Source organism: Saccostrea cucullata, unplaced genomic scaffold (genome assembly GCF_032062105.1).
Source record: "Saccostrea cucullata isolate Sc308-1 unplaced genomic scaffold, CSIRO_AGI_Scuc_v1 ctg6762, whole genome shotgun sequence".
NCBI classification, from domain to species: domain Eukaryota; kingdom Metazoa; phylum Mollusca; class Bivalvia; order Ostreida; family Ostreidae; genus Saccostrea; species Saccostrea cuccullata.
This window is the reverse complement of record NW_026925414.1, coordinates 1,395-22,101: the sequence shown is the minus strand read 5'-3', so window position 1 is coordinate 22,101 and position 20,707 is coordinate 1,395. Positions and strand designations below refer to the sequence as shown.

The 20,707-nt window shown below is 37.6% G+C and overlaps 5 protein-coding genes across 5 annotated transcripts; all 5 read left to right on the top strand.

Moving 5' to 3' along the window:
* The first annotated feature begins 766 nt into the window (after positions 1-766).
* LOC134268807 (uncharacterized) lies at positions 767-2,242 on the top strand. Its single transcript, XM_062751055.1, has 2 exons — positions 767-2,060; positions 2,181-2,242. The coding sequence occupies exons 1-2, from the start codon at positions 767-769 to the stop codon at positions 2,240-2,242; spliced, it is 1,356 nt and encodes a 451-aa protein (XP_062607039.1).
* A 2,632-nt stretch (positions 2,243-4,874) lies between these two features.
* LOC134268806 (death-associated inhibitor of apoptosis 2-like) lies at positions 4,875-5,408 on the top strand. The gene has a single exon (XM_062751054.1). The coding sequence runs from the start codon at positions 4,875-4,877 to the stop codon at positions 5,406-5,408; it is 534 nt and encodes a 177-aa protein (XP_062607038.1).
* Positions 5,409-8,375: 2,967 nt separating this feature from the next.
* On the top strand, positions 8,376-9,479 carry LOC134268804 (uncharacterized). Its single transcript, XM_062751052.1, has one exon. The coding sequence runs from the start codon at positions 8,376-8,378 to the stop codon at positions 9,477-9,479; it is 1,104 nt and encodes a 367-aa protein (XP_062607036.1).
* A 4,763-nt stretch (positions 9,480-14,242) lies between these two features.
* On the top strand, positions 14,243-15,016 carry LOC134268803 (uncharacterized protein F54H12.2-like). Its single transcript, XM_062751051.1, has one exon. It carries the CDS (start codon positions 14,243-14,245, stop codon positions 15,014-15,016), a length of 774 nt encoding a protein of 257 aa, XP_062607035.1.
* A 9-nt stretch (positions 15,017-15,025) lies between these two features.
* On the top strand, positions 15,026-15,634 carry LOC134268802 (uncharacterized protein F54H12.2-like). Its single transcript, XM_062751050.1, has one exon. It carries the CDS (start codon positions 15,026-15,028, stop codon positions 15,632-15,634), a length of 609 nt encoding a protein of 202 aa, XP_062607034.1.
* The last annotated feature ends 5,073 nt before the right edge of the window (positions 15,635-20,707 follow it).

Sequence of the window (20,707 nt, the reverse complement as noted above, 5' to 3'; positions counted from 1 at the left end):
TCGGTCCCAGTGCCCTCATCGCTGTAAATATTGTTTAGGATGCCCCCGATGTCCCGAAGACGGGAGCCGCATTCAATGTCAGGAATGCCATGGATTTTTTAAGAACAGGACCTGCTATGAAAATCATTTAAGACCCCATAGTAAGAAAACCACCACCAGTGTCTGCAATTTAATGGGACGATGCGAGAAGTGTCATTCCTGGATGCCTAAGAAATTAATTCCTCGTCACAAGTGCGGAGAACAGAAACAATGTAAGATCTGTAAGAAAATCGTCGATGCCGATCATCAGTGCTACGTACAGCAGAAGCCCGAGAACAAGAAGAAGGGGAAAGAGACCTTACAGTTTTACATCTATTTCGATTTCGAATGCACTCAGGAAACCTGCATTAACATCCCTAAACTGTGTGTGGCACACCGCGTCTGTCAACATTGCGGTCACTTACCCATAGACCAATTCTGTCCTCATTGTCAACACATGGGACTCCGTCAGCACCTATTTAAAGGACCAGACACCTTAAAGAAGTTCATGGACTGGTTATTACAACCGACTACAGGTACTAAGAATTCCACTTTAGTACACGACGAGGCCATCATCATCGCCCATAACTTCAAAGGATACGACGGACAATTCATTTTGAATCACCTGGTGCATTCCTCTTGCCTGAAACCTAACGTTATCATGAACGGCAGTAAGATCTTGTACATGGAAATATGCGGATTGAAATTCATCGACTCGTATAATTTCTTACCGTTTGCATTGGCCAAGATGCCCTCGGCTTTCGGATTCACCGAACTCAAGAAAGGCTATTTCCCCCACTTTTTTAATACGGAACAGAACCAGAATTACGTGGGACCTTATCCACCGGCAGCTTTCTACAATCCGGACGAAATGTCTATCAGTGGACGACAGGCTTTTTTCGAATGGTACGAACAACAGACTGGAAAAGTGTTTGATTTCCAGAAAGAGTTTGTAGAGTATTGTGTCTCGGACGTCGACATTTTACGACGATTCTGTGCAGAGTTTAGAACCACCCTCAAGAACCTGGTCAAAGTGGACCCTTTCCAGGAATCCATCACTTTTGCCAGTGCTGCTAATTTAACCTACCGTCGACAATTCATGCCTAAAGAGACCATTGCCATCATTCCGAACCTGGGGTATCAACCGGCACGACAATATTCGGCCAAAGCCTGTCGGTGGCTCACCTGGATGAGTCAACAGACCGGATGTCACATACGCCATGCCAGAAACGGGGGCGAAGTCAAGATCGGAAATTATACCGTCGACGGATACCAGGAAGCGACTCGTACCGTCTACGAATTTTACGGGTGCTATTGGCACGGATGCCCCACCTGCTATCCCAGTCTACAGACCGAAACTCATCCTCACCGGACCCAGTTTACTTACCAACAATTAGACGAGGAAACCCTCAAAAGGACTGCTGTCTTGGAGGACATGGGGTACAATGTTCGTAGCATCTGGGAGCACGATTTCGATCAGCAAGTGCAACGAGATGTGAGTTTACAGCATTTTGTACGAGACCTGGACATTCCCGATCCTTTGAACCCCCGAGACGCCCTGTACGGAGGCCGGACTAATGCCACTCGATTATATTGTGAGGAAGGGGACATGAGATACGTGGACGTCTGTTCCCTATACCCTTACGTGTTGAAACACAGACCTTTTCCTGTGGGGCATCCCGAGATCATCACAGATGAGTTCCGGGACGTGAGAAGTTATTTTGGTCTCATTCACTGTCGGGTCTTACCACCCAGAGGCCTCTATCACCCCATATTACCTTATCGGACGGGAGGCAAGTTATTATTTCCCTTATGTCGAACGTGTGCCGAACGACAGGACTCTACTTCTCAAGATCGATGTCCACACACCGACCAGGAACGCAGTCTCACGGGCACCTGGGTGAATACCGAATTACATAAAGCCCTAGACATGGGATATACCTTAGAGCGAATCTACGAAGTGTGGCATTTTAAAGAAAGCAGACAGGATTTATTCAGACACACTACATCGATACCTTCCTCAAGATCAAACAGGAACGCGGGTATGTTAAGGAAGCATATAAGTAATTTCTCGGGAAATTTGAATTTTTTGAAGAAAAATTAGTTTAATAAATTACCAAAACCACTGATAAACGTAAACTGTTATTTACTATTGCATACAGATAAAAGCGTGTCTAACGCAAAGACGTGCATCACCGCCACGGCATCATGTGACTTCTATTAATAGCAAAATTTTCCTTAATTAAAAGGCTTACAGAACAACAATACCCCGGAGTTTGATAATTTCTTTGAGTATGTAATATAGTTGAAAAATATCTATTTTGTCAAAAAAATGCTGCTACCCACTATCTTGTCCGTAAAATATTTATTCCACACATTCGCACGAAACTTTACCCTTTGTTTTGAATTTTATACATATGAATCGAGATTTTTCGTACAACCATGCTTAACTCGGGATTCTAGCAGCACTTTCCAAGTTTGTCAAAACGCAAACTTTCAATCTGTACAAATCGAATGTTTTGAAATATATAGCTTATTGTTGTTCTGTTGCATTTTTTAGTCAAGAATGACGGACGATAGGCCGACCGGGATACGTAATATAGCTGACTGTCTTCGAAAGAGAATATAATCGATGAAAATAATAATAATAATAATAATAATAATGATACTTTATTTTGAGAGGGTAACCCGATTAGTGTAATGCACTAGTCTTCCTCGGGGCCCTCTTAGCATGTTCACAATAATACATGTACAATAATAAAAACATTTTACAATAATAAATAAATAATACAATATGACGTAAAAATACTTTTTTAGGACATTTTAGTTGCGACACTTTATAATAAATGTTTCAACATTTTTACGAAATGTGTGTAAATTCTGTGAAAAACGTATATACAAAGGTAATTTGTTCGATAAATGAACACCAGAATAATGAAAAGAATTTTTAAATTGATTTGTTCGATATTTCGGAAGTTGAAGGTCATACTTTGTTTCAGATCGTAGAACATAATTATTAGAAGAAATAAATTCAAAAGAGTCTCTTAAATAAGTAGGTGCCATACCATGAAGTGTTTTGTACAGTAGTAAATATTTATGAAAATCGATCAACTCGTATATGGTCAGCCATCCAAGTTTTTCAAATAATGGTAGTGAAGGGGCATCGTAAGCCACATCTAATATAATCCGGGCTGCCCTTTTTTGCAATTTAAAAACTCTATCTATGCCAGCACCTGGCGCATTACCCCAAATAGTAAGACAATAATTCATAGAAGGCAGAATGTATGCATGATAGAATAGTTTTCTTGTGTGTAAGGGAAGAAATTTTTTAATTTTGCGTAAAGTATATAATTTATATGTCAAAAATTTACAAACTGAGTCAATATGGTGATTATAGCGCAATGAATGATCAATATGCACTCCCAGAAGTTTTTCAGATTCAACATTTTCAATTAATTTGTTTGAAGCATATAAATTTAGTTCAGGGGAATTTATTCTTGATTTTATAAATTAACATACCTGTTTAATTAATTGACCTCCATATGAATTTATCACAATATTTCCTATATTTCCTTTTAAACTCCATTTTACGTATCTTTGATCTTAGCCAAATTCTCTTTACACGACATGATCAATTTCCAAGTTACTTGATGTACACATATGACGTCATCGGTGGTAGATTTTAATCATAATGACTGTTACAGCATAACAAAATAAAAACATTTTATTTTTGTTAATGTTTACACGTTTCTAATCATTTTCTAGAGTTAAATTACATCGCTAAATACCAATATTACGTAAACCTGATTTCTAAAATTGACGTCATCTCGACTACTATGACGTCATAATGCAGCACTGATTTAGCCAAGGTAAAATATTTTGTATGCTTCCTTATCCCCCCTGCGAAGCCTCCGGATTTTCCCCCGACTGTGAGACCTCAGAACAAAAACAAGATTACATTCGACAAGTCTTAGACAAAGAAGGCATCATGATGGACATTCTCAGTATCGAGAAGAATCCAGTGAGAAGAACCATTGCTAAACTCTTTTTAAATTGTCTGTGGGGAAAATTTGCTCAACGGCTGTTATTACCCAAAACCAGATACTTGGACGAAGAAGAGGAATTACAGCAACTCTTACAAGATTCGACTCTCGACATCAAGGGCATGCAACTCTTGGACAATAAAGAGGACCCCAGAAAGGACAAGATGCTAGTGAATTATCAAGACAAACAGGAATTCGTCGAAGAATGTCCATTTGGAAACGTGGTCCTGGCTTGTTTTACCACCGCGCATGCCCGCTTACACCCCTACGAGACTTTACAACCTTTAGGAGATCGGGTCCTTTATTTCGATACGGACAGTATCATTTATCAACATCGGGAAGGAGGTTTTAATCCTACCTTGGGCAATAGTTTAGGAGAATGGACCGACGAATTAGACGGGGATCACATCATCAAATTCATGTCGGCAGGCCCTAAAAATTATGGTTATCGGACCGCCAAAGGAACCGAGGTCCATAAAGTCAAAGGAATCACTCTCAACCATCGAACCTCCCAGATCGTGTCCCTAGAGACTTTTGAAAAAATGCTCAAAGGAGAAATAGAGGAAGTTACAGTCCCTTATCCCCACAAAATCCAGAGGACCCGTGATCATGACGTCGTGACCAAACCTTTAGAGAAACAGTATAGAATTGTGTATGATAAGAGACAATTATTACCCTCTTATAACACTTTACCTTATGGTTATTGATATGTTCAATGTTGACATTGAATTAAAAAATTGATTGTTTTATGTGTTTTTTTTCTGCTTCATATTCTCTATAAAAAGGGGGGTAATACAAATCAAAAGTTCATTCATGACTGAGAAAGTGCCAGATCAACCCATGCGTTATCCTCAGTATGCTCGGCTCTCAAAGAGAGAAGCTACTTTTGAGCACGGATGGCCAGAACCTCTCTTAGGAAAAATACCAGACATAGCTCGAGCTGGGTTTTTCTGCAAAGGTTATGAGGACAAGACAGTCTGTTTTCATTGTGGAATGACTTTAATCAATTGGGATCCCGAGGACGATCCTTGTGTAGAACATGCTTACTGGAACCCCAATTGTCCTTACATCAATCTGTATAAAGGACGAGGGTGGGTGATGAATGTGTTCATTGCAGGTTTAGATCAGCATGGGTATAAACCTATACCTGAGATTAAACCTCTACTGAACCCAGAACCAGACGTCCAGGCTCGAGGAAAATGTCACATTTGTTTAGACGAAGAATTACAAATCGTTTTTCTACCTTGCGGACACGTGTGTTGCTGTGCTTTGTGTGCTCCTTCCTTTCAGTTTTGCCCCATCTGTCGAGCCGAGATTCAACAGTCCAAACGCATATTTCTGTGTTAACTATAAATAAGACCCTGAACCCAACTTATCTTTCATTGATCAACATGTATTCCGAGGAGACACCCCTCCCCTCTTTTCAATTGAAACACGAGTTTACCATGGTGGTTGCATGGCCCTCGAAATCGGGCAAAACAGAATTCGTCAAGACATTAGTGAACAATGTACACTGGATCACCGCCATGCCCGAAAAAAATCGTCTGGTGTTATCGGGAATGGCAACCCGCTTACACTTCTTTAAAAGATAAGGTATCTTTCATCCGAAATATTCCAGAAGACGACGAGAAATTAGTAGCCAATTTGAGTGTGCCCCATTTACTCATTTTTGACGACATGATGGGAGGAAAAGCCATCGAATCCATTGTGGATTGGTTTACCCGCAAAGCGCATCATCGGAATACCAGTGTGATTTACATCACTCAGAATTTATTTGATCGAGCCGCCTCTCATCGCACCATTAGTTTGAATGCTCATTATTTAGTCTTATTCAAAAATCCCAGAGACAAATCTCAGATCAGTGTGTTGAGTCGTCAGCTAGCCTTGCCTCATTTGATGTCTGCTTATCAAGAAGCCACCCAGGTGCCTCACGGATATCTTCTCGTTGACCTGAGTCCCCAGACCCCAGACGAATACCGATTGAGAAGTCGAATGTTTGAAATGTTGACTGTACACATGCCTCAAGAGTATAAATAAAAGTGTTTCACACTCTTCTGGGTCATTGTTCATTTCCATCTCATCATGGCTCCATCGGCCAAGAGTAAATTAGTGAGAACCTTACGACGTTTACAGCGGGAACGAGATCCCGCCAAGCGAGCCCATTTAATCGAATTAGGGCGTAAAGCCTTATTGAATTGGTTTGCTATGGGAGCTCGCAATTTAATGAAAGGGGTCTTACCTATCAATAAACAGACCCAAAAGTTTATCGATCATCATCGTCAAGATTTAAAGATCATTGCCGATCAATCGGCCAGTGATCAAGACAGATAAACGGCTATTTTAAAACGCGGAGAGCTGGATTTCTAGGCGGAGTCATCATTCGTCATTTATTCAAATGGAATAGTCCTAAAAAACGACGGGTTCGTCGTTTGAAGAGTGTAGTGGTAAGAGTCGATAATAAGAAACAAAGAGTGTTTCCGGATTGGATGGTCCGTGTCGGAGGAGCAGCTCAAAAGAGCAGAAAAAAGAAGAAGAGAATAGCCCCTCCCAAGAAGAGAAAAGCCCCTCCTAAGAAGAAAAAACCCCACCCAAGAAAAAAGCCCCTCCCAAGAAAACAGCGGCGAAAAGGCGAAAATCTGCTCCTCAAACTCTAGCTCAACGTAAAGCCATGCCCGAAAGTCTAAAAAACGAAATCAATCAGTATTATAAGGAACAAAGACAAAAGACCATAGGAAAGTTACTCAAGAAACAAGCAGAACTGAGAATGGATCGTGCTATGGGACCCATAGGCAGTCAAAGAGCCAGCGATTTAGAAGTGTTTCCTCGAGTGAATGTGGGCATTCCCTCCTCCTCCCCTGGAATTAAAGTCCCCGTTCATTCCCCTAAAATCACACGTTTTCAACCCTTGACGGCCTCCACCCCTAAACTTCCTAAAGGTCTGAGATATAAATGCCGATATTGCAGAAAAATTTATGTCAGGGAGAAAGCTAGAGATAAACACGAGAGCGACAAACACGGAGGGTATGCCCCTCCTTAAGAGAGACACTATAAAAGGGAGTGACATGGGAGACTTCTCTTCATTGTTTTCAAAGATGGCCAAGAAGAAAAAGGGATGTTGTACGCGATTAAGAGCGCATGCCCCTCTTTTAAGAGTGTTATCAGACCCTCACTATTCCTCGTCCTTAAAAACGGGGATTTTAAAACATTGTTCTGGAGATTGTATTCTGAAAATTTGTGAGATCGTCTACAACCTATTAAAAGGGGTGTTACCTCTCAATTCGGCTCAGAAACGAAAACTAGCTCCTAAGAAACACATCTTAAGGAGACTGGTCCGACCCCAATCTGTCCAGAAAAGACGAGCTTTATTAGTACAACAAAAAGGAGGAAATCTTTTACCCCTTTTAATCTCAGCAGCCCCTTTACTGTTGGATACCGGACATTCTATCTATAAAGCCATTAAAAAGAAGAGGAACAAGAAGATACAAAAATGAGTCGTAAAATGGTGTTAGTACCTGAAATTCTGTTGAATGAACTCAAAGGAAAATTCCCTAAACCTCCGGAATTTCAATCTACTCTGAGTATAGGTCAAGAATTGGATCAGATTACCAGACGTGAAGATTTAACTCCAGAAGAAAAAGTGGCTTTATACGGTCAAGAACTTCATCGGTATAGGAATTATTTACAACAAGCGAGAGAGCCAGGGACTACCAAAAAAACCTCAGTCCCTGCACCCGTAGCCCCAGCAGCAGCAGCAGCTCCAGAGCCCGAGATCGATCAACAAATCATTCAAAGCGTGAATAAACCCATGCAAAGAAAAGCTGAATTATTATTAAATCATTTAAAGAAAAGCAAAGTATTGACTTGGAATAAAGACGGAGAAATCAGTTATCGAGGTCAAAAAGTACCCAATTCTAACATTGTGGATTTAATGGCTGAAAACATGAGAACCATACCCTAGAAAAATCATCCGGTTCCTAAAGGATTAGATGAATTTGCTCAAGCTTTAAAAGAGACCCATGCTCCGATGGACTACGTGAAAAATCAAAACCTTATAAAAGCCATGCAGAAACCACCAAAAATCAGTACACCTAAAGGGGCTTTGAGTGACGAGGACGAAGAGAGCGGATTTCAGGATGCTTCATCTTCTTTTTTGACCCCTATTAGTCGACCTGTAGAGGCAAGATCAAGGGTGCTAAAAAAATTCTCACCTAAATATAGTCCCTATCGAGCCAGTAAGCAATTAAAAGCCCAAGAAGAAGCCAATAAGAAGAAATTACAACAAATCAACGAAGATTGGCTTCCTTTGCCTAAGACATGAAGAAGAAGAAGAAGAAGAAGAAGGAAGTGGGGGACATTTTAACAGAGATTTATTACGATCCCAAGAGAGGGTATGGAGGAATACAGACTTTGTATCGTCAGGTCAAAAGTCTGGGACATAAGATTTCCTTGAACACCATACGAGAATGGTTAAAAGAGCAAGATACCTATACCTTACATAAACCCATTCACAGAAAATTCCGGAGACAACAGACCAGAGTGATGGATATAGACGAACAATGGCAATTAGATTTAGCCGATGTGTCCAGTTTAAAGAAACACAATGACGGCTATACGTTTTTATTGTGTGCCATTGACGTCTTATCTAAATATGCATGGGTGGTGCCTTTAAAACAGAAAACGGGAAAAGAAATGATTCGAGGATTACAAGAGATTTTCCGACAAGACGGTCAACGTCCCATCCGCATTCAATCGGATCAAGGCAAAGAATTTACCAATCGAGAATTCCTACAGGCTTTTAAATCCATTCATTTCTTTACCACTCGCAATACGGACACCAAAGCTAGTATTGTGGAACGATTTCAGAGAACCCTCAAAGCACGCATGTGGCGGTATTTCACTCGGAATAAAACCAGACGGTATTTAGAGGTCTTACCGGATTTAGTGTATGCTTACAATCATACCTATCATCGCAGTATCCAAAGAGCCCCAGCTCAAGTGAAGCCCTCGAATGTGTTAAAAGTCTGGAAAACTTTATATGGGGAATCACAGACCTCTCCTAAACCCCCCAAGTTTAAAACAGGAGATAAGGTCCGCATCAGTAAAGCCAAACGCACTTTTGAAAAAGGATATTTACCGAACTGGACCACGGAAATATTTACCATTGCTCAACAAATCCCAGGTCGGTATCCTTACGTGTATCGAGTACAAGATTACAACCAAGAGGAATTAGAAGGGACTTTTTACGAGAAAGAATTACAACAGATCATTAAAAAAGACGACGTGTACGAAGTGGAGGAAATCTTGGGGTATAAAAAGCGACGAGTCGGGAAGAAAATCATTCAAGAAGTCAAAGTCCGGTGGAAAGGATATCCCCCTAGTTTCGATTCATGGATTCCTCAAACGGATCTCATCCAGTAACTCCTCATTGGAAATTTTGTGGAGAGAATATTTCTCGAGAAGAAATTGTGTATTTTGCACAATTATTCATTTGTATTTCCCTCATCATCCCGATTGTGGTCATGTTAGCTTTACACGATCTTAATCGAGAATATTGGATGGTATGTGTGAGTTCTTCGGTCGGTTACATCATGCCTAGTCCTACTATGATGCATCAAACCCCTACGGTCAAGAAGACGAATTCACCAAGTTAGGATATATTAGGAGACACCCAAACCCCAAGGGGATCATTTCTGATCTGAGTGAGGGACAGAGCACATCATGGATTTTTTAAGCTTAGAGTATCGTTGGAAAATAGTGGAACGTGAAGGGACCACTCACAAAGGAGAATGGATGAGAAATAAAGAGACATGTATTCAAGATTTCTTTGATCAAAATCCAGGACAAACAGGTCTCAATGAAATCTACCTGTATAAGAGATTCAAGTTACCGGACCGCAAAAGAAGCAAACACATGGTCTTAATAGGACCCAGATCACCTAAATATGGAGAATTCAAATGGAAAGTCAAATACGTCTTGGCTCACCGAAGACAGGGACCCGAGAAGACTTGGATTCATGGGAAATGGATGGAAAAAGCCAGAGATTGTATAGAAGACTATTTGAAAGAAGTGATCCTAAAAGGATACGATATCACGGACTGTGCTTGTGAAAGAGACTATTTGTACATGAGGAAATCGTTCCCCATACAAAAAGAACTGAACAGAAGTTTTGAATGTTTGTTATTATGATGTTCTTGTTATTGTTGTTATGAATAAAATAAAAGAAACCAAAATTCTAGTGTTGTTCTTTATTTTTCCCTATAACTGAGATAGAAAAAAAACAAACAAGACTTGCTTCTTTTTGTTTACACTTTTATTGTTCAAAAGGATATTTATTTCCATCATATCGACATAAAGGACATCCCCTTGTAGGAAGTTTGAAAAAGGTTCTTTACACACTTTTCACAGCAGGGGTATTTCATACACTGTCCACATTTCCATTTTCCTTGAGTGTTAAATTCCCAGCAGGAAAGACATTTCTCAATTTTTCTATTTCTTTTCATGAATTTGGCCCGAGGGGGTGTGATTTTCTCCACTGGATATTTCCACAGGAAATATTTCAGGCACCAATCACAGGCACAATCTTCTAAAGACGGGGGGTCATCTATCACCCAGTGTGGTATAGGTTCTCCACATTCACTGCATCCCCAAAACCAACTAACAATTTTTCCCGCATGATTGTAGGCGGCGTATTTCCAAACGTTTTTCGTCTCCTTATGGCAGTGATGGCATATTTTCTTTTCTTCCTCATACTAATACATAATTTTCCACGCAAAAGACATGATTGCTAAATAATGACCGCAGTGAAGTCAAAGCGGCGCTCTATATACCCTAGGTTTGTGATGATGACGTGACAATCACTGACTTGAATCGCTGCCAAGTATTACCTGTGTAGTCAGCATAAAAAACGTAGGTCTATCGTATTTTTGCACACGGCCCTTACAGTAAAGGTATATAAAGCGGAGCTGGGAGCACCCTGCGCTCATTATACCCATCATGATTTTTGTGTGGAGATGGTTGTATTTGTACGAGGTAGAAAAATATGTTTGTCATTACTGTGATCAGAAGATGATCCATCCGAGAGAATTCACAGTGTATAACCCCTGTCCCGGATGGCGTTGGAAAGTCTATAGGATTTGCGAGCATTGTGAAATGCCATTTCCACATTGGTTTGACGATGATGAGCCTTCCATGGAGACTTGTGGTTGTAGCTGATGCATTAAATATTTCATCTGGAAGAAAGGAATTGAGAATATACCGCCTCCCCGATGGGTGAAAATGACCAGGAACAGACCGTTGAAAGAATGTATGACCTGCTGCCAGGAAAAGACTCAAGGAAAATGGAAATGCGGACAATGCAGGCAATACCCTTGTTGTGAAAACTGTATAGAGAAGTTCACAGTGACCTGCTACAGAAATTGTCCCTTATGTCGATACATGGGACATTAAAATCATTTTGTATTTTTACTTGAATAAAATCTTGTTTTTAAAATTCTTTGTTTTGTTGTTTTTTTAAAATAACTTAAAAAAAATAAAAAAAAATAGAGGAGTGGGGTTTTATCAAGAGGTATATAACAAAAAACTCTCTCATTCTGAAAAAGGACACTGAGCAAGTCAGACGTGTTTTCCCAAAGATGCAGTATCGTTGGTATTGTGAGAGTCCCGTCAGTCAGTTTATGTATATGCAAGGAGGGTGGATGAAAACTAAAATAGGAGCCATCATGGATTTCTTTGAACATCATCCAGGCTATTCCCTGGACAATGTGTGGTTGGAAAAAAGAGTGAATATTCCCTATCCTCTAACAGGATCTAGAGTGAGGATGAAAATCAACCAATATTATCAGCAATACAAATGGGTCACTTGTACTCATCTGAATCGTCTCACACCCATCAACACCATTCAGAATGAAAGTTCATGGTACTCGGACATTGGAGATTGTCTGAAATATTATTTCAAGATGGAGAAAAAAGGACTGACATTTCCACCTCATTATTGTCCTACAGAGTACGTGTATTGTCGCATCCCTTTTTCCCAGATTAAAGACTCGATGGAAAAGAAAGGACTTTTGTTGACTCGAGTGATTGAGGACCGATCAGAAGACGAAGAAGAAGAAATAGAAGTGTAAATCATTGAATAAAAAATGTTTATTTTTAAAAAAGTATTGTTATAAATACAAAAGTCCTAAGGTCAAGGGTCTCAGTCTTAGATTGAACATGGCCGAGAGCAGTGGGTTTTACATGACTTTACCCAGTGATGGGTCTATGACCTCTTTTCCTAGCAATACGACGGCTCAATTTAAAACCTTATTACCTCAATCCCTAGATTTAACGGACGGTCAATGGGAAGTGGCTTTGACGGAAATGATCTATCCTTGTAGTATCGAAAATATCAGTGAAGAAGAAGTTTATCTGGAAAAAATTCCCCCTTTTTTTGAAAACATTTCCCCGGGGGAGAAACTGGATCTGGAGGACCCGGATAAGTATCATTGGGGAAGATTTCAACTCTTGAAAAGTGCTCCCATTACTTTTGCCGATACTCAATTGTTAGTGGGATGGAGACAAGCGTATTGGTTGAATGGAACTTATGATCCCACAGAGAAATTAAATTTGTATCGGCTCAAATTTAGACCGGGACCTTATGCCAACCCTACAGCTCTCCTAGCCGAAATCAATGAAGGTTTAGAACGGCGTCTGAAAACCATTTGGAAAAAATATCAGACCTGGACAGGCCCCAGGAGCAGGAGTCCAAGAAATGCGATCAAAGTGGCCGGAGATGGGATTGATGTGACTTTATCAGCCCCTTTAAGGAAAATTCTACAAGAAAGCAGAAGAAGATCCCCCTAAAACCGAGATGAGATTTAACTATCGGGAGAATTTCGATCGAGTGAATTATGTCACTCATTTACGTCAAATTCCCATCTTTATCAGGTTTCCTTTAAGTCTGGCTTATAAATTAGGCTACCACGGTCGCAAATTGGTGCCCGAAAATTGGACAGAAAATACCACCAAATGGATCAACATCAGTTACATGGCTCCGGACACGGCCGATTTATACCGGAATTTAAAATCCATGTATGTGTATTGCGATCTGATTCAACCCCAGACCGTAGGCTCCAATGCCTTGAAACTCTTAAGAGTGGTGCCTTGTCATTTTGAGGACAAAGAAAAACAATGTAAATGGGAACCCATTCGAGCAGAATATGTCCCTTTGAATAAAAAACATTTCGATACCATTGAGATTCACATCATGACTCCTTTAGGACAGCCCATGCCTTTTTTAAGTGGGAAATCTATCGTGAAACTTCATTTCAGAAAAGTATACTGAGATGAATGTACCGTTGTTGTGTTCCATCTTATTGGGCGTGATGGCTTGTCTGGTCTGCTGTCTGTATTGTATTCAGCCCTTAAAAGGGTATAAAAGGAAGTCCCCCGAGGAGAGAAAGGTCAGTTTCACACGAATCATGAACCATGCAGTATCATTCCGGATTACTGAGAGAGACAGGACACGGTTGGACTTATCATAAAGGATTATTACGTCAAAAAGGACACGGCGGAATAGCTGGTTCCCTCATCTCTGGATTAGTGGGAGCCCTTCCCTTGGATAATTTTTCATCGGGAACTCCTGCTACACAATTACTCAAATTGGGTAGGATTTTAAATCACATGAAACCTCAAAAAGGAGGCAATTTTTTAAAGTTCATCTCGGGAACGGTCCCTAACTTACCCCTAGGTTTAACTCTCAAAGACGCGGCCCAATTAGGCATGGGGCGACAAAAAGGTCGAGGATTTGTCAAAGATGTTCTCAAGCATGGAAAAAAACAAGCCATCATGGCCGGAGTGAAGATAGGCAGAGATGTAATGAGAAAAAGAAAAAACATCCGAAATGCTGTGTTAACCCACGGACTCACTGCTGCTAAATATACAGGCTTATTTGCTCTCAATCGAGGCAACTCCCTTTAGAAAGAAGAAGAAAGGGCAAACAGGGAAAGGACGAAGAAGAAGAAGAAAGAAGAGGAAGATTCCTGTTAGCCCGAGTAGGTCCTAAGAGAAAAAGAAAAAAACAAGGAGGAGGAAGGGCCAAGAAAAAAAGGAGCTTAGATGTATTTGACTGAGAGAGAGTATAAATAGGACAGTTCAGTGAACAGAAGGTTCATTTGTGAAAACTTAATCCTAGTAGACACATCATGTTACAGCCCGATTCCTGTGCGTGTGGGATGAACAATTTACAATTGTTCCAAGTCCATCCCACCAATATTGCTTTAGAAGAGTCGAAATGGGAAGAATATTACCCTATTTCCAGTACTTTAGATTCCGACACGGCTCCCATCGAATTTGAAATCAAAGGACAAGGAGACCAGTATCTGGATTTATCTCAAACTTATCTTCAAATGGTCTGTCAATTTACTCAAAATGATGGAAGTGCTCTGGCTGGAGATCCGGCTAAAATAGCTCCGGTGAATACTATCTTACATTCCATGTTTTCGGAAATCGATCTCAGTCTGAATGGCAAAATAGTGACTCAGGGGACGGATACTTATCCTTACAAAGCGTATCTGGAGAAATTACTCTCTTACAAACCCCGCACTTTAATGACTCAGATGAAAGCCTGTAGTCTATGGGAAAAAGATACGGCAGGACATATGGACGAAGTGGGATTAGACCCTCTGGGGGTCTCCGGCCAGGCTGCTAGTAGGAGTTTTGGTGTAGCTCATGATACTGTGGTCATTAGCAAACCCATCCTCACAGAGTACCCGGACGATTCTAAAAACGAAGGATTCAGAAAACGTCACCAAGCTATCGATGGGAGTAAGAAAATCACCTTGCTGGATCGTTTACATCTGGATTTGTTTCAACAAGATCGATTTCTGCCTAATGGAGTGGACGTCCGTTTGCGATTTAATCGAGCTAGACCTGCTTTCTACATGATGACCAATCAAGCCAATACGGGAAAAATCTAGATATTGAGTATGGTCTTGTGGGTGAGAAAAGTCAAACCTTCCCCTACTTTGATGAATCAGATCAATCAAAGTTTGAATACTCACAGAGCCAAATATCCCTTGAGAAGAGTGGAAGTGAAAACCTTTACCATTGCCACAGGAACTCAGTCTAAGATTACAGATCATCTGTTTCAAGGTCAGATGCCTAAACATCTCGTTTTAGGCTTTGTGGAGAATGCGGCCTTTAACGGAGATAAAACTAAAAATCCCTTTCATTTCCAAAACTTTGGGATCAAGAAATTAGATGTCAGTACTCGTTGTTTTAAACCTAATTTCAACGACGATTTTTATCTGAGATCTTATCTCAGTCTGTATCAAGCCCTTGGAAAATTAGGAGAAGACTGGGCTCCAGACATTACCCCAGAAGAGTATAAAAGCGGCTACACTCTATGGGGTTGGGATTTCACTAAAAATCAAGATGCGCAATCGGATAAATTCCATCTCATAGAAACAGGAAATCTGAGAGTAGAAGTGCAGTTTACCAACAACACGGCCAACACCATAAATTGTGTGGTGTATGCAGAATTCGATAACGTCATAGACATTAACAAACAGAGAGAAGTGGCTATTGATTACTAATGGATACGGGACAATTGAGAGAAGTCTTATCCAGAGAATTCAAGAGTTCTTTTGGGGGCGTGTATCCTGTAGATTTATTACCGGATCAATTAAGACCTGGAGAAAAAGCTGTCGTAGTGAATACGGATCCTCAAGATCGACCTGGAGAACATTGGGTGTGTCTGTATGTGAGCAATCCCGTGGTGGAATATTTCGATTCTTGTGGATTTCCTCCCTTACAAAAAGAAATTCAAGACTATATACAGCGTCATGCTCAGCAATGGATTTATAATCCGTATCACTATCAAGAGTGGAATACCGATGTGTATGGACAATATTGCGTGTATTATTTACATCAAAGAGACAAGAAAAGAAAGAAAGCCGACGAGTGGTTATTCCCCTTTGACCAGAGTATGGCTTTACAAAGGGACAGATACGTGGACGTTTGGTTGAAAAACACTTATCATAAATTACCTACGGGTCATGGACAAAAGTGTCAATGTTTTTATCAAAATGTATTGTAATGCATTATTGTTGTTGTTTGTTGTTGTTTGTTAATAAAGAATGAAAATCAAATCTGTTCTTGTCTGTCTTTGTTATTGTTATTGTTTTCAGAAAATCCAGTTTGAACTGGCTGGCTAGGCTTTAGACTGTGAATGAAATCGTGACGTCATAATCACATTCTTGAGTCGCTGCCAAGTATAACCTGTGTAGTCAGCATAAAAAACGTAGGTCTATCGTATTTTTTTGCACACGACCCTTATCTTCCAAGGGGGGTATAAAAACAACGTGTCAAAGACGATCCTCCTCAGGTGGGCATGTGGTTGAGTAAACAACAGTTTGGTAAGCGAATTCCAAGAATATTAGAAGAAGAAGAAGAGATGGAGATGGACATAGACAAATTTGCCTTATTAGAAAAGAGAATGACGGAACCTATGGGGGATCACAAAGCTCCTCAACAAAGAAGAATGGAGTTGAAAACACTGGATCCGGAACCTAGGAATGAATATTTACCCCTGCATGAGCCTGCACTACTGGCTTTTAAAACCCCTGTCCGTATGAAAATCCACTGTCTTTCTCTGTATCCTACAGCATTTTCACAGTAATCTACGGTATATCTACAGTATGCTACGGTATGCTAGCTCTGTATATACAGTAAATCTCTGTATGCCACTGTATGTATCCCCAGCATGCCACAGTTACATACAGTAGGCCCCGATACGCCTACAGTATGCCACTGTATGGCTACTGTTTCCTACAGACAGCTACGGTAAACCACAGTATATGCCCCAGTACGCCCCTGTATATGTTCATTGAAGCAAAAAGAAGAAGTTTACACACTCCCAGAGCACTGTACGGTTACCTAAGATGTGGGATTATCAATTAAGTACACAGAGTTACTTACCTAAGAAATTTTTTAACATTATTTAACACACATAGTAGTGTTTTTTTTTTTAATTTGTTGGGAAACTTATTTTGTTCTTTTATTACTCTGAAATAACTATGAAAAATTAATAAATCATTGCTTCAAAGAATATTTATCTATCAATTTTTAAAATTAATTATTTAATTATTCTTTGGTTTGATTTATTAGTTAATTAATTAATTTATTTATTTTGCGAACTTATTTAATCCATAAAATTGGAGTGACTTTGTAACTTTTGTGGAAAAAAAAAAAAAAAACACGGCCGGGGTAATTCTTGTTTTTTTTTTTAACTTATTGATGTTCTTAAAAACTTTAATCTAATCAATTGCATGTAATCAATCATTGCATAAAAACTTTTTTTTTAATTTCTAAATTCAATATACAAACAAAATTATTAATTGTATACCCGAAAGTTGGATTTATTTGGCTAATTTTATGTAAACAATTTTACGCTAAAATATGTTTCAAAGTCTTTTTGAAGCATATTTGAATTATTTTTAATTATTTTACTACCGTGTTTGTAATCAAAATAATCGTCTAATTATGCACAATCTTAACCCGTCAATAGCTTTTTGAAACTTTTATTTTGTTTTGTATGACAAAAATCAGTTCTCATACAAAGAGAAAATGTTATTTAAAGCAGCTGCAGAGTGGACACGGTCGCTCCCTGTCACAAAATAAACAAGGTATAGTGATCAGTGAAAAAGACAATAGGTGTCATTACTGTGTACCCCATGTCACTGGTAAACAATCAATGGCTTTGATGTTCTTTCATAATCGTGTTACGGTTTTGAAAACATTTTTTCAATCAAATCAAAGTAAAAAAAATGAAATTGCAATTGACACATTAAAATTGTGCATAATCTGATGATTATTTTGATATCAATCATGGACGTAAAATAACTGAAATTCGTTTTAATATGCTAAAAAAAAATACTTTGTAACATAGTTTAGGCTAAAAATCTTAATACAAAAAACCCTAAAATATCTCTTTTTGGGGGATATAAATAATTAATTATTTTGTTGTATTGTCAATTTAAAAAATATAATTAAAAAGTTTGACATTTTTATGATGATAAATAAATTATTTATTTTATTTATTTACCATTTATTTATTTCTCTAACACCTATTTAATCCATAAAATACTTGGAATGGTTTTTTGTACCTGTTGGAAAAAAAATTACACACACACACACCTTCACAACAAGAGTAATGTTGCTTTTTTTTTAAATAGTTTTTAAATTCAATTCAATAATTGATTTTAAATGGTTAGTGAATAAATAGATAAAACGAATTTACAGCACGTATTTAATCATTGTAAAAGGAACAATATATTTTTCTATTTAATTTTAAAATTGACGATACAAACAAATTAATTAACTATAATCCCGAAAGTTGGATTTATTTGGCTTATCTAATGTAAACAAGTTTCCGCTAAAATGTCCCTCAAAGTCTTTTTGAAGCATATTGATACTACTTTTAATTATTTTACTTCCGTGTTGGATATCAAAATAATCGTCTCATAATGCACAATATTAATCCGTCAATAGCTTTTTTGATACTTTTATTTTGTTTTGATTGAAAAAAAAACGGTTTTCTCACAAAGAGAAAATGTTATTTCAAACAGCCGCAGAGTGGACACGGTCGCTCTCTGTCACAAAATAAACAAGGTATAGTGGTCAGTGAAAAAGACAATAGGTGTCATTACTGTGTACCCCATGTCACTTGTAAACAATCAATGGCTTTGAAGTTCTTTCATAATCGTGTTAGGGTTTTGAAAACTGATTTTTTTTTTCAATCAAAAGAAAGTAAAAATATGAAATTGCAATTGACAAATAAAAATTGTGCATCATCTGACGATTATATTGATATCCATCATGGACGTAAAATAACTGAAATCTGTTTTGATATGCTTAAAAAATACTTTGTAACATAGTTTAGGATAAAAATATTAATGCAAAAAACCCTAAAAAATTTCTTTTGGGGGGATATAAATAATTAATTATTTTGTTGTATTGTCAATTTAAAAAATATAATTAAAAAGTTTGCCATTTTTATGGTGATAAATTAATTGTTTATTTTATTTATTTACCATTTATTTATTTCTCTAACAACTATTTAATCCATAAAATACTTGGAATGGCTTTTTTGTATCTTTTAGAAAAAAAAAATTACACAAAAACACAAACCTTCACAACAAGCTAGAGTAATGCTGCATTTTAGAAAATTTTATATTTTAAAATCAATTCAATAATTGATTTTTAAATGGTTAGAAAATAAATAAATAAAACTGATTTAAAGCACGTATTTTATCATTGTAAAAAGAACAATATATTTATCTATTTATTTTTTAAATTGGCGATACAAGCAAATTAATTAATTATTATCCCGAAAGTTGGATTTATTTGGCTTATTTAATGTAAACAAGTTTCCGCTAAAATGCCTCTCAAAGTCTTTTTGAAGCATTTTTTATACTACTTTTCATTATTTTACTTCCGTGTTGGATATCAAAATAATCGTCTCATAATGCACAATCTTAATCCGTCAATAGCTTTTTCGATACTTTTATTTTGTTTTGTTTTGTTTGACAAAAAACGGTTTTCTCACAAAGAGAAAATATTATTTCAAACAGCCGCAGAGTGGACACGGTCGCTCTCTGTCACAAAATAAACAAGGTATAGTGGTCAGTGAAAAAGACAATAGGTGTCTTTACTGTGTACCCCATGTCACTGGTAAACAATCTATGGCTTTGAAGTTCTTTCATAATCGTGTTACGGTTTTAAAAACCGGTTTTTTTTTTCAATCAAGACAAGGTAAAAATATGAAATTGCAATTGACAAATTAAAATTGTGCATAATCTGACGATTATTTTGATATCCATCATGAACGTAAAATAATTGGAATTTGTTTTCATATGCTTAAAAAATACTTTGTAGCATATTTTAGGAGAAATGATTTTCATATAAAAATAAAACTAAAAAAAATCAATCGGGGGGGGGGGGTATATTTAATCACTTTGTTGTCTTGTCAATTACAAAAATAAATAAATTATTTTTTATTTATTTTGTTTATCTATGTATTTGTAGATAAATTGATAAAAAAAATAAATAAATAAAATAAATAATTAGTTCATTTATTAATTTTGTATTTTTAAAGTCATTTATTTTATTTAATTTTCACTTACCCCTTCACCTTATTTATTTTGTGCCGAGTTTACTATGCAGCTCTGTATTTGTCAAGAAATAGATTGATTTGTTTTTAAAATGATTAATTTCATGCCGTTAATTAATTATATTTATTATTTCAAAGAAACTATATCAATTTTAAAAACTACAATTTTCCAAAATTCAGCATTACCCCGGCCGTGTTTTTTTTTTTAAAGTTGAAAATCACAACAAGTATTTTATGGATTAAATAGGTGTTTGCAAAATAAATAAATGAATTAATTGACTAATAAATCAAACCAAAGAATAATTAAATAATTAATTTTAAAAATTGATAGATAAATATTCTTTGAAGCAACGATTTATTAACTTTTCATAGTTATTTCAGAGTAATAAAAGAACAAAATAAGCTTCCCAACAAATTAAAAAAAAACACTACTATGTGTGTAAAATAATGTTCAAAAATTTCTTAGGTAAGTAACTCTGTGTACTAAATTGACAAT